At 43.9% G+C, this 13382-nt stretch overlaps 1 protein-coding gene across 1 annotated transcript; it reads right to left on the reverse strand.

Moving 5' to 3' along the window:
• Positions 1–88: 88 nt before the first annotated feature.
• On the reverse strand, positions 89–13327 carry LOC134193369 (tyrosine-protein phosphatase non-receptor type 21-like). Its single transcript, XM_062662202.1, has 20 exons — positions 13108–13327; positions 12544–12648; positions 12220–12262; positions 12032–12149; positions 11793–11845; positions 11655–11728; positions 11394–11443; positions 11238–11325; positions 11077–11165; positions 10703–10766; positions 9700–9869; positions 9573–9638; positions 9342–9518; positions 7518–7606; positions 7334–7448; positions 3304–3369; positions 2177–3250; positions 1909–2068; positions 1752–1841; positions 89–1426 (listed from the first exon to the last, which is right to left on the reverse strand). Exons 1-20 carry the CDS (start codon positions 13234–13236, stop codon positions 389–391), a joined length of 3858 nt encoding a protein of 1285 aa, XP_062518186.1. The 5' UTR covers positions 13237–13327; the 3' UTR covers positions 89–388.
• Between the last annotated feature and the right edge of the window lie 55 nt (positions 13328–13382).

Here is a 13382-nt window from a genome sequence, read left to right on the forward strand (position 1 = left end):
CGATGATGACAACGACAAAGCAAGGTTAAAGTTAGACTAAGTCTAAACATTTCCTGATGACTGAAATTCCACCGCAAGGAGACACAAACACGTGATAATAAATTTAATGACCTTTTCAGACTCACTGAAATTGCCCCAAATCGATTATCCAAAATTGTCCAAATTCACTTCTCCGCATCTGCTCAAGTCATATCATAGCAAGATCTAATATGCTGCTATTTGGAATGTACCATAATAGACCTCTGCGTATAGAGCATCACCGGACAAGACAAAATAGAGGAAACTAGAACTGTATAACCTACCTAATGTGTCTCAACTCTTCGACTCTCAAACACCCAATCCAACACTTCAACCATCAATGAACTTGAGTTGTACTGCAGATATATATTTACAATATCGTGTGTTGCACACCCGGCAGTGTAGACAGTGTGGCCAGCGCTTCGGCTCGAGCTGTCGGACTGTTCGGTCCATCCGATCCACGTCGGCCACGTCGACCCCATGGACTCATCGGTCCATCGGATCCGAGTCGGCTGTGTCGTGGTGACCCCAACTCGATCATGTCACACGAGTTCGATCGTGGCACGAAAGCTTGTACTGGCTTATGAGCCTTCGGAGTCGTCGGCGATGCCGCATAGTGTCTATGATGATCCACAACGTTATGCGAGGGTGCAGCCTGTCGGGGCCTTCGACTGTGGTGGCTCGGTCGCACTTGTGGTGACGCAGTCCAGCTTCGAAGTCGGTTCGCAAACTGATCCGCTTCTTCCATCAATCGTTCTCGTTCCCTTTTTCCATATCGAAATTCTCGACTCCCTGTACTCATCGGGCTATCATCGCGTCGTCGAGAGCTCCTCAGGTTGTCATCGGATACATAGAACGATTGTAGAGTTCCATCACGATCCAGGCGACTTTGAAGTCGCGAATCGGAACGATGACCCAAAGGCAGGCCTCTCTTCGTATCCCGACGATCGTAAAACTGATGATAACTCTCCTGTCGATCGCTACTATACCCACTCTGGATGATCTTCATACTAGCCTCGTAGCTATCCAGCTCGCTTAACGGTGACACAACATTCTCTATTCCCGGTATATCCACCTCAATGTCATAATACGGATTCTGCTTTGCTTCGCTGTTATCTATTTCATTCAGGTGAGCAACTCGATCATCATCTTGGTCACTCTTAATTGACGTCGACAACGAACCTTGAACCCTGGCCATCAAACGAGACACTTCCACGGGAGTAGTTCCTTTGCTGGCTTCACTGTCTAATTCTTCATCTCTAGGCGGTCGAGATGGCGGTGATGATGATGACAAAGGTGGCTCAAAACTATGACCGGTCGACGATGACATCGCGTGGAGAGAACTATTCTTGGCACCAGGCTTCTCTGTCTCATCGTGTTGTTGAATGTTTTCCCACATCCCTCTGCTCTATAAACAACACAAGCGATTTCACTACTAGCAGCAACACATCATCGACGGAAACAAGCAGCTCAAGTGTGTAACTGACCCTAAACAGAAAGCAAGACTTCCTGTTGCTGTTACTACAGGTGCGTGCCACACAGAGCCAAACATAGCCATCGTGGCAACGCTCAGGCTTCCCACAAAACACAACACTACTATTGAATATCTAAATTAATATAGAAGCACTTGGCATATAAATCAACATAAAAGGCGTCAGCCCCTTTGTGCATGCTAGACCGCAAATGGACTTCATGGTCACGTTTCATGCCACCAAACGCTCAACACACACTACCTGATCAGATTGTGGCGATCGAGATCTTGAACGCAGGTGGTCGGGTGGAGGAGGAAGCTCCATGTCTAGCCAGGTTTCACTAATCATTTCCTGAGAAGAGTACACACTGCATGTTAAAACAACAAAACTCATCAATAATCAACCATGGCATACATACCTGGCCGTAGTTGTCGGGTAAGGGTGGAAGAGACCATTCGCTACTGGTACGACTCGAAGTCCCCTCGAGTCCGAATCGCAATGGAATCGGTGATCTTCTCACCGGGATAGGAGACAGACCCGGCGTCAGCATTCCTGGTGTGGACAACTCCGATTCCATACTGTTACACAAAACACGGATCAATGAGCAGACAGACAGTAGACTGTAGTGACCACTACACATGCACTAGACACAGACATTGGTCAAGACACGTAGCACACACACTTACTCTGCACTGAGAAGGAGATGTTCCATGCTGCTCGTCATGTGAATGGGTGACGGCGGAGGTGGCAGGTCATCGTCAATCATAACAACCGGCAATACCTCGTTTCTCGAAGTGTTCTGTAAATCCTCGTCACCGCTTTGAGATTGCACCACAGCCTCTAGTTGCAACAATTTTCGTAGACGCAGTCGATGACTACTGACTTCGTCTTCACTATTTTTATCTTCGTTGGAAAAACCTAATCGGTCTTGTTGGTGTTCCACCATTGCTGCTCTAACGTTTGGCTCGTTTGAAGCACCAAAGCATTCATTAGTATGTCTTGAGACTGATGATCCTTCTTCTCTTTCTTTCGTTTGATCTGTAGCAGTCGGTCTTTTTGGTGCCTGCCTCGATTGCCTGATTTCTACAGCCATGGCAGTCGATGACGAGTCTGGCTGTTGTTGTTCTATCTGTAGGCTCAAAGTGTTTTCACTCATCTCACGAGATTCGTGTTGGTGCTCATGCTGCTGCTGATGCTTGTGTTCCGTTCTTTCGTCTGACATTTGTGCTTGTTGCTCACGTTCTTGTCTGTGACCACTAACCACCGACTCTACCTGGTGATGCTGCTGCTGCTGTTGCAATTGCTGATGTTCGGTTTCCTCTCTTGCCTCCTCCGACTGATTCTGCATACTCTCTGTAATCAGTCGCGGACGCTCAACAGTCTCAGACGTCTGTTCCACTCTAGATGGTGCTTCACTGATTCTAACTGTCAGCGTTTCAACGCTCTGCGACACATCGTGAACTCTAACATCGCTTGGTTGAGACGCCCCTCTCACCCTCTGCATGTTTTGTGCACACGGAGAAGGACCACGAACTGGCGGTGCCGGGGCTGGTATTAGAGGAGCAGGAGGACAGTTCACCAGATACGACGGATTCTGTCTAAGAGAACCACTAGACGCCGGTGTTGTAACAATAGGATACGGTGTATACGCGGGTGGTGGTTCATCGTCCGTCGGAATGTTTTCAGTCGACACGCAAGTCGGAAACTCAGGCTCAGGCAAAAGTCCGTGCACACGAGACGCACTATGATTCGAAGCAGACCTGATCGAAAACTCATTCACTACGCGACAGCACAAAGCACGACAGTATCTTACCGTAATGCTGGAATGATGTGATGATCAGCTGAGCCACTTCGTACGGACACCGACGATCCATACTGCCTAACCAACAAAATAAATAAATAATAATAACTAACAACCATACACAATGTACTCTGCAGTACATGCACTAACAAAGCATACAAAGTATGAGTGTTATGTATACACCAAACTTCTTCATAGTCTATCACCTAATCCAATCCAATAACTCTCACCGAGCAAACACTCACGTACAACAGTGGGAATGCTACACATACAATCCATATCCATCAAACTCACACTCATATTCATGTCAATAGCCGTACTGACACAGCATGACAACAGAGCACACAGCATGACAATAGAGCACATGTTTGCTCACTCCAAAATTAGTGTTCTCACATACGTGCTCATTCTGATAACCACCACCACAGTGTCAATTTGAGACTAAGTGTTGCAAACGGCTTAGCAAGGTTTCGCCCATAAAGCTAACAAACATACATTTCCCGAGTCATGTCAACTCTACGGAAGCACCACGTGGCATTATTCAACTTCATGTCTCGACATGTACACTGATAAACTAAAATAACTACAACACATGTTTGCTATATGAGCTACCTAAACCACAGCGTCTAATAAATTCCCTTCTTTGAGTGCTAGACACAAATTCCAATCCTTGGATGAGAAATTCTCGTTCAATATGCTGGAAAAAAATGTAAACTTACGTGAGAACGTAGAGTAACACCAGAGTGAGTGCAATGACAAAAAAATATAGTCACTGACTTGTTGTCATCATGGGCTACTCTATATTGAAGGTGAGATAAGGTGGTGACCAGATTTTTCGTAACAATAGTCTAGATGCTTGGATTTGTGTTCACAGCTCTGGGTGTAAGTACAGGGTTGTACACCCTCCAGCGCTTGCAGCAATAGCACTGCCACTGTCACTCACAAATCACTTACAAACTGATTAACTTAACCTCGTACTTAACCTCGTGCTAGATATACAATGTACAATACGAATTAACGATTATTGGCGTGTTATCAAAATCAGTGTTAATATAATAATAGTTATTGCACTTTACTGGTTGGCAATGAGTTTCTAGCTTAATTATCTCGGAATACCTTAGGAAAGTGTGGAGTTGAGAGACTGTAGTCGTCCAATACAGTCGTGTGAATAGAATTAGGTGACTATAACCGATTAGTAATAACTCCTACCACGTATGCAAACTGAATTCCTTACACCCTCCACGTGTGCCACTGCAGTATCAATCACATGACATTAGATGCCATACTACAATAACAAATTGCAATGATTTGACATTCAATTGCGTTGGAGCTAAGATCATTTGCATTGTTATGTAATTTCTGATCCCAAATGCAAACGCAGAAGACTGTGTGTATCTCTATGAGATCTAACAACTGTTGGATAATTACGCTGCTTCCATTGTCTTTGTGCACGATGCGTTTGCAACAGCATCTGTACATCAATTGTGTGTGTGTGTGTGTGTGTGTGTGTGTGTGTGTGTGTGTGTGTGTGTGTGTGTGTGTGTGTTACATGAGAACATATGTTGACACACACAAGTGCTCCAACAACACAACACACAACACCCACCCACCCACCCACCCACCCACCCACCCACCCACCCACCCACCCACCCACCCACACACACACACACACACACACACACACACACACACACACACTTTACCAATCCAATTATTCATTCTTTTGTTCTTTACTGCTTCTGTCTATGTAACAAAGTGTCATCTTTGTGTTTGCCTATTCATAAATCTTTCTAACTTTAATGACCAACATGCTGTACATAACTGTCTTACTGCAGATTCCCCAATTATACATTTCGTGCTTGTTCTGACTGTGTGTTCTACGACAGTAATGCATAACCTAACGAGTTGATTAGCACACACAAACGAGCAATTCGAAAGAAACCCCAAACTCATGACATCAACAAATATTAGTTTTCTAGTAATAACAAATTTTGGCATTTCTACCAAACACGGGCAATCCTCAAGAAATAGCAGAAACGGCTTGACTGGCAATGCAAGACACACAAGATCGACCGCTCGATCACTTCGTCAAGTTCTTCTCATACACATCGTCATCACTTCATCGAAACTTAATTGACCACAATAATTGCATCATGGATTACTCAGCTGTGATGACTTGTATCTTAGCAATGTATGTGCAGATGAGTAAGCCACACAACGGGCGTCACCTGAGCTGTGCTTGTTGGTGGCCAATGTGCAGTTATAATTACGACTAGTAAAATCCGCATTTACTGATGCTTGTCTAAATATTCTCCATTAGGAGTCACTCATAACTTATTCGTAAATATATTAGCGAATCATAGATGGCAAACAAGTCATCGAGTTAAACAAACGTAACTGTCGTGTTTACTTATTTTTGCTAATGCAAATGTGTTCAAAAACAGCCTCAAATGTGTATGCAATTAATTGCCAAGGCATTGGAACTACTGTGGGTGTGACATCACTCTCTATCTCTGACAAAACAAGTTGAAGTCTGGAGTGTGAGAGAAGAGCTTGATGTCGGCATGTTAATACCTCTTGTGTTTAATACCACTGTTTTTGTGAGTGAAATGCAGCATGAGTGATGGGCCATTAGCTGTGGTTTCAATCATCCACTGATGAATAAATTCAGCACAAAGATCAAATGCATACCAAACAGTCAATAATAAGACTGTTGTTGCAATGTCTCACGTGTCTAGGTTATGATTTTTGCCCATATTTGGAAGAGGAGAGGAGATTATTATTAGCTACAAAGTTTAATAAGAAACTGCTATTGTCCCACATCCTGTGTGTAAACCGTCAACTCAAGAATTTCTAGTATGCACCAAGACAGCCCTACAGTCCTAGTCCACAAGTTCACTGTCAAACTCCTGACCCCAAGTGCCACACATCTTAGCACCCACACATACTCTCATCACAGCAACGTACCTATACGTTTGTGTATACGTTCATGACTCAATGTTATTGCAACTTATCGTGTACTGTTGTTCACACAACAATGACAACTGCACTACACGTGGTGCATTACCCTAGCAGCCTAACCTACTAACTACCCTACACACCATTAGATTCGATACCCAATTCTGCAAGGCCCCCCTCCCCAATGTAGCCGAGGCTTAATTTAAATTATTTTTGGAATTTTTTAGTCTCGGTCTCAGAGTCCACATTATCCATGATTCTATACACTCATGTATTCACCATCCTGCCTTGGAAAAGATTTGACTACACCACAGCCAACTTGCAACCACAACGTGATACTCACAGTGCTACCGACCATTCACTAATACAACCAATACATCAAATCGATAGCAATGTCATTATAATCGTCACTCGTGATATCGCAATCTCAAGCCATGAATATCCCAACCCTCCACCCCATACCAGTCAGTGTCCATCACTCAAATAATCAAACAAAGACACAATGTTGACACAAATTTTTTGGAAAACATCACGCAACATCCAGACTGACTGGTTGGCTACCCATCTGCCATCTTGTCTATTGATAATCGCTACCAGTTTTGTGCCACACGCTTGCCTACACCATAAGGAAACAATACTGCGTCACGAGTTCACTATCTTACATTCTATTCCAAGTGTAGTTGGCACTGAGTATGGCGTCCGAGTTCGACTATCTCAGACAGACTATCTCAGGCACGCAATACATACATATATATATATATATAGACAAATTCCATTATCTCATTGCCGCATTGTTGGATGAAAGAAGAACTAAGTCGATTAGGTAAGTAAAAGGTATGGCCCTATCTACACAACATATTGTTCCACATCTTGCCTACTGGGCAATATTGGATTTAGAAGAATCCAACGTGTTATCTCTTAACTTACAGGGCACCCATCCATCAAAGTAGACTAACACGCCTGACTGGAACACAGACGAGCAAAATCAAATGACTCCACAAAACCGACAATAATCCTACTCTCGGCCTCTTGATGCATCTATTTCATTAGCTAATCGCTAATACACATTGCATGCTTGACACACCTTCTGCTCTCTTGGTGATCAAACTGGTAGGAAGCGGATCGATCAACCGACCTCTGCCCAAGCCGCTGAATGTCACGTTCGAGCTCGTCGTGCGACGCAGATCTCATTGGGAGTACTACAACAGAACACACACAAAATGCATACATAAACAAACGAAGACTACACAAGGAACCCGTCTTGTTACCATCGCCATGAGTCATTTGAGAAACAGCAACAGTCCTGGCAGCTGAAACATTATTGCCTCGCCTCTGATTCAGTGACAGTGGAACAATCCTGCCAACAACGATCGTTTTCAAGCTCACAAATACAATAAATAAAACATAGTGTTTCTTCACGAGACCATCTAGTCAGTCACAGTAAGTACACCAAGTATGTTAACTTGTTAACACCAAAACCTTGGGTGATAATAACGAAGACCACACTGAAAAATTTCACTTTCAGATAACATTCCCAAAAAAATACGGTCGATCGGGTTATTTATTCTTTAATTTTTTCCTGACATAAGTCCATCGGTACTGTACTATGATACAGTTACACTAATGCGATTTCATCGTGTGACCTAAATCAATCAAACAGCAAAAATCCGTAGAGTGAGCTGTAGTGCATTGTGCTATGGCAGCTCAAGCTTAAGGCACAAGTGAACAGGACAAGATGGCATTCATCGTACAACAAAGTGCTGCACGCAACATCCAACTCAAACGATTACTCTAATAGTATAAATAGAAAGTATACTAGAACCTTGTCTGACCAAGCCGCCTGAAACCGGTTTCTTGCCTACGCTGTGCACACACTCTGCACGTGTTCAACATAGTAGGCGTTTGACGTCCCACACACTTCCGTCAGTAGGCTGTCCAGCTCTCAGTGCTCTACTGTTTACCAAACAAAGTGGAGCCCCAGTTACTGTGATGCATACTGCAGGCACAGAAGAAGTATTTGCCTAGTTGACTTCAGCAAAGCAGGCGCATCCACACAGCACTGCAAGGCAGCTACAAAAACGTAAAAATGTCAGCCAGCAAAAAACCTATTGGAAATACGGTCAGTTGGGTTACCCAAACTTGACAATTTTTGGTTTGGCCTAAATTGATTCTATTGCAGTTATACGTGTGTACAAAGTATTGTCCTACTAAACAGTAACAACTGCACAGTCACAGCAAAACATCCTGATGTAATGACCAAGTGTTTGTTGCAACCAGATAACAAATCAAGAAATCCGAAAGACGTCAACTACCACACAGTCATTTGATTACCATGCTTAAAGAGACATTTCGGATATTTACGTTAACGCAACATTTCAGAGACGTGCGCTAACGTACATTTGCAGCAAAAACCAATGGTTGCATGCACTGATGGAAGTGACAAGAACTGCAATGAAAAGCTACAGTTCAGTTTTTACGACAGGGGCCCCTTCGGTGTGTGGTAAAAACAGCTGTTCATACGTGGTCTGTCGCACATGAACACAACTATTACAATAAAGAGGCGAGTGGTATTGGCGTCTGGATCTGTTTCGACGTCCGGATCTGTTTTGGCGTCCACCGAGCTTCACCGACTGCTGTCGATGTCACGTGATGTTACACGTGATGGCAAGAAAACCCCCTTCAGAGTCACGTTAGAAAGCGTTGCCCGCTTGATAAGTATGAGTAAGTAGTGCATAAGTGTTTCAGCTACTGAATCAAACAGCACGCTTTGCAAACTGCGATCTATGGTAGATATTCGAGAAGTTGGAGCCCCGATCGGAAAAGTTACAAACGCGTCCGATAGACTTTATAATTTAATCAGTTAAAAGCATACGTAAGCATATCTCATTCTGCAAATGCATCAAATGTCTCAATTTGATTGTTGGTAACCAACAATCAAATGTGTATGCTGGGCGCAATTTACTAGCACATGTGGCCGAAATGTTCCTTTAATACCCATTGCAAAATCATTTCCTAGTAAGTTGGGTTACACACAACAATTTCGGTCATATAGCAAGCCCTAACTGCTTTTAGCCTTTTACCAAATTCCTTACCCGTGACTGAGTTGGCTCACTGACGTCGAATTCATCTGAACAAATGGTCTACCGCTGTCTGTCGTGCGTGGCACACGAACCGACGTCGCTCTCATGAACATAGGATCGGCATTCGCATTATGCCTCTCGGTTCCACGCCCACTAAACGAACGTCGAGCATACCGTCTACTTGGAGTCCTACACAACACACATACAAGCAACGACAAAGCATCACAATCACTGCATACAAACCGTTGGAATTTCGGCTCCGGTCGTTGACGTTTAGTACCCTTCTCTGTCTGCCATTGAGTACGACCGCTAAATCAAATATCTGTCTCTATGTTTTATACACTAGCTGTGAGACATGAAATTGTGTTACCTGAATCTGTACTTCGAGCCTCGTCGAAGAAAGCTGAGCCGTCTGGGTTTTTTGTCAGTCGCTTCCATCAGACGAAAGAAACTGTGCTGCTCGACGGTCGACTTCCACAACTGTTTACAGCTTCGAGATGACGGCAACAGAAAGGCGAACACAGCATCCTGCTGACCGGGCTAAAACGTAGAATGCACAATGAAAACAATTTTACACAAACTGTCCAACTAATAACTTCTATTAGAGATACCCTCTTAAGAGCCTTCCAATATTAAAGATCTATTTTTCAAAATAATTTTTTGTTTCTTGTTTACTACCCACCCTACTGATACAAACACTAAATATTAGTTTCGCAATCTTGCAATTTAATACACTATTGTATCTATGTTGATTCTATCCATACTGGACAACAACTTTTAGACTACACTGCAAGACCAGTTTTCTGTTGGGACACCGACATCTGCACGCTGATGTGTACAGTCTTTGCCATCTCTGTCGATCCTCATTGTCGATCCTCATTGACGATCTACACGTGATACGTACCAGCAATACTCATGTCTGTTGTCAAGCAATGGTTCTCATGATCAGCCAAGGTAACAAATGATCCAGTGTGCAAAGTCTCGCTTCATGCTAAAAAAGGTTGCTCAGGTCCAATGTCATTGCGTCTTTCCACACGGCAGTTTCTGTGCCCAAGGACTTCCTGTTTTCAGGCACAGTTGGAAACAAAAGAAGCCTTCCTCGTGCACAATCCAAACAGTGTGGACTAAAGTTAAAAACATTACAGGAATACCTGTTACTTGATACCATATACAGACAGGCTCTTGGACACAAGTTGACAGATCCTGAATAAACTCTCAATTTGTATACAATACAAAGTGCCTCAAACCTCCCATCCAATAAGAAAGATTTCTGTTTTGAGTGACAGACATCGCTACTATCAGACAGGCTGGGCTCCCTTACCAACAGCTGGTATTCCTACTCAATAGATAAATTCAATCATTCGGCTTCTTACCGTTCTGCCTTCAACGCTGACGGTGAATCTCTTCCTCTTGAAACTGATGTTACTGATCCTGGACCTGAAACACAAGAAATCATATAAAAACAATGCTATCAATCCCTATCAAAACAGACAACTAAATAAAGCTCAATCAAATAGTGCATGGTACCTCGAGTAAACATCTGTGCTAACCACCCACACCTCAGATTCAATCTTGACACAGATAGGATAGAAAGAAACCATATTGCTCACCCTCTGAAGCAAGAGAAGGAAAGGATTCCAGGCTTATAGAGCTACCCACTACTCACTAATGCATGCAAGGACACCCACGTTGTAACACATGCTTCCACTAAAAGCTACAGATGAAGAACACATTGTGTTTTACTCACCACATGAATGATCCGACTTTCACTTTGTTTTGCAAGACAATAATTCCTACTGGCGTCAATCCAAGCTGCATAGAAACCTTGTCCATACCCTTGAGTGCCAATAGCAGCAAAACATTATCAAATGACTTAGATAATCATTATTGCTGCTATTTGATCATCACCATGACTGGGTGCAATTCCACTCCATACATGTCCAGCCACTTGGCTTTGTGGAGAAAGCTCAATTCCGCTGCAGCTGGAGTCTGACCTCTGCACATTAATTAATTAATTAACAGACATCAAGATGGAGTACAACTTGACAGTAAGAAGAAACATACATCAGTGTAGTTTTATGCACCTGCTCGATTTCCTCCTCCAATTCTACTGACTAAACAAACAAACCCAAACTTAGATAGCTTTCTTGTATACACATGCCATCTGGTCTTCACTAGACATGTACCAACAGAGGATGTGACATTAGACTACTGTATTTGTAAAAGTCAGAGGAATGAATCGTCACACACGAGTAAGCGCAGTTTAGTGCATATTACCGTTGTTTAGTTGCAGTATTTCTGTATACTTAGCTGCTCTGTGCTTACCTGACTGGGCAGAAACCGAAACTCTGAAACATATCCGGGATCGTGAACAGCAGGATCATAATCTCCCAACTCAGCTACATGCAACAATTGATAGTTACATGCACAAAAATGTGTAATTGTAAAACCCGCATAACTTACATTGAACAGCAAGAGAAAAAAGCTCGGCGCAAATACGGAGTGGAGCCTCCAACCTAAAGATCAAAATTACCACATCAGTGACACAGTCAGTGTAAAATACATAATTCCATCATGAGATTGCTATCCACTGTGCCCTACACGGTACCGAGTCTGAGGCCCACTGTTAATTAAATTGAGTTACAATCTCATGATTGCCATCATGACAAGCAGCTGGATGTTCAGTGGAATGTGACACTTACTTGCCCACTAGCAGATCGCGCTTGACTTGCAGGAAAAATAAATAGCGCGTCAACTCTTCGCGCAGCTTGGCCGGATCGGGCACGTAGAACTTGACGCAGAACTCCAAGTAGTGCGGTCCTAACACAGAAACACGAAGATTTAATTTGTAATAATAACATTCCAGTAATTATGCGACAAATAGGCTAACGATTCAGCTGTTTCCTCAATGTCTTTGTCGGATCCAACCATTGCTAGTAAGAAGAAGAGAAAGCAAAGCGTCAAACTACGTTTTTCCAGACAAAACGCCCACGCGCTATCATCTTCATCCCACGACAGTACACCGGGTGTGAGCAGGTGCACCTGCTGGCTACCTGATGCAGCCCAAAGGCCAAAATCCGCGTCTTCAATATCATGCATCATGCGTAAATTAAGGCTTCTCTTGACGCTCAGCAATCCGGCTACAAATTGGATCGCGGCGGTTTCCCAGTCATGCAATGCAGACCGCATTACACAAATCGAGACATGCACGCACCTTCTCTTCCTGCTCGTTCTGAAACGACAGCCCGAAGTAGTCCCTCTCGTCCAAATCGAGCGTCCAGAAGACGTGGTCCATCACCACCTGACCCTTCGTCTTCCTCTACGCATCGAAAACAACAAGGTTCAAGGTGTAAACGACCGGACACACGTGCGGGCTCAAACAGCATGCTGATAACATCGACGTGCGACATCCTTTCACCACAAACGACAATGCGTTCTGCTCGCATTTCGAACTCGCACGAACACTAAGCCAACCGTATCCTGAAAAGAATCGCGAAGCACTGCGAAGACCGCAGCCACCAGATGCCAGTTTACACATCTTCCCTTCCACATCATTCCTCGACAGACTCTCCGTTACTTCGCACACCTTAAAATCAAGGTGACAAGAAAGTGTGCTCGACTGACATCCGACTGGATAGCTCTGTCAAACGACGGCGGCATTTGATGACACTGCTGTATCACTAAATCCGCTTCTTCCCCACCCCGACAGCGGATATCAATAGAAACTCCCAACGCACGCCATCATGCTCTCTACCTTCACTACAAGATCTAGACTCACCGAGAAATCATGGCTGAGCTCCGTATCATCGAGCAGACGAACTTTCACTCTGTAATGTCCTTTCTTCGGTGTATCAATAAAGCCTTCGGTTCCTACGTATTCGATTGCCCTGCGTCGTCCGAATCGCATGATTTCGCAGCGCACCGTCACCTCACGCACGATAGCAGCACACACACACACAATGATGGTCGTAGTGCGGACACCTGTGCCGCTTTTCAACGCGTTGGATTCAACATTTGACACATTAATTAATTTTCTCGTTTACTCGTTTCGGC

This window comes from Corticium candelabrum, chromosome 17 (genome assembly GCF_963422355.1).
Source record: "Corticium candelabrum chromosome 17, ooCorCand1.1, whole genome shotgun sequence".
Taxonomy (NCBI): domain Eukaryota; kingdom Metazoa; phylum Porifera; class Homoscleromorpha; order Homosclerophorida; family Plakinidae; genus Corticium; species Corticium candelabrum.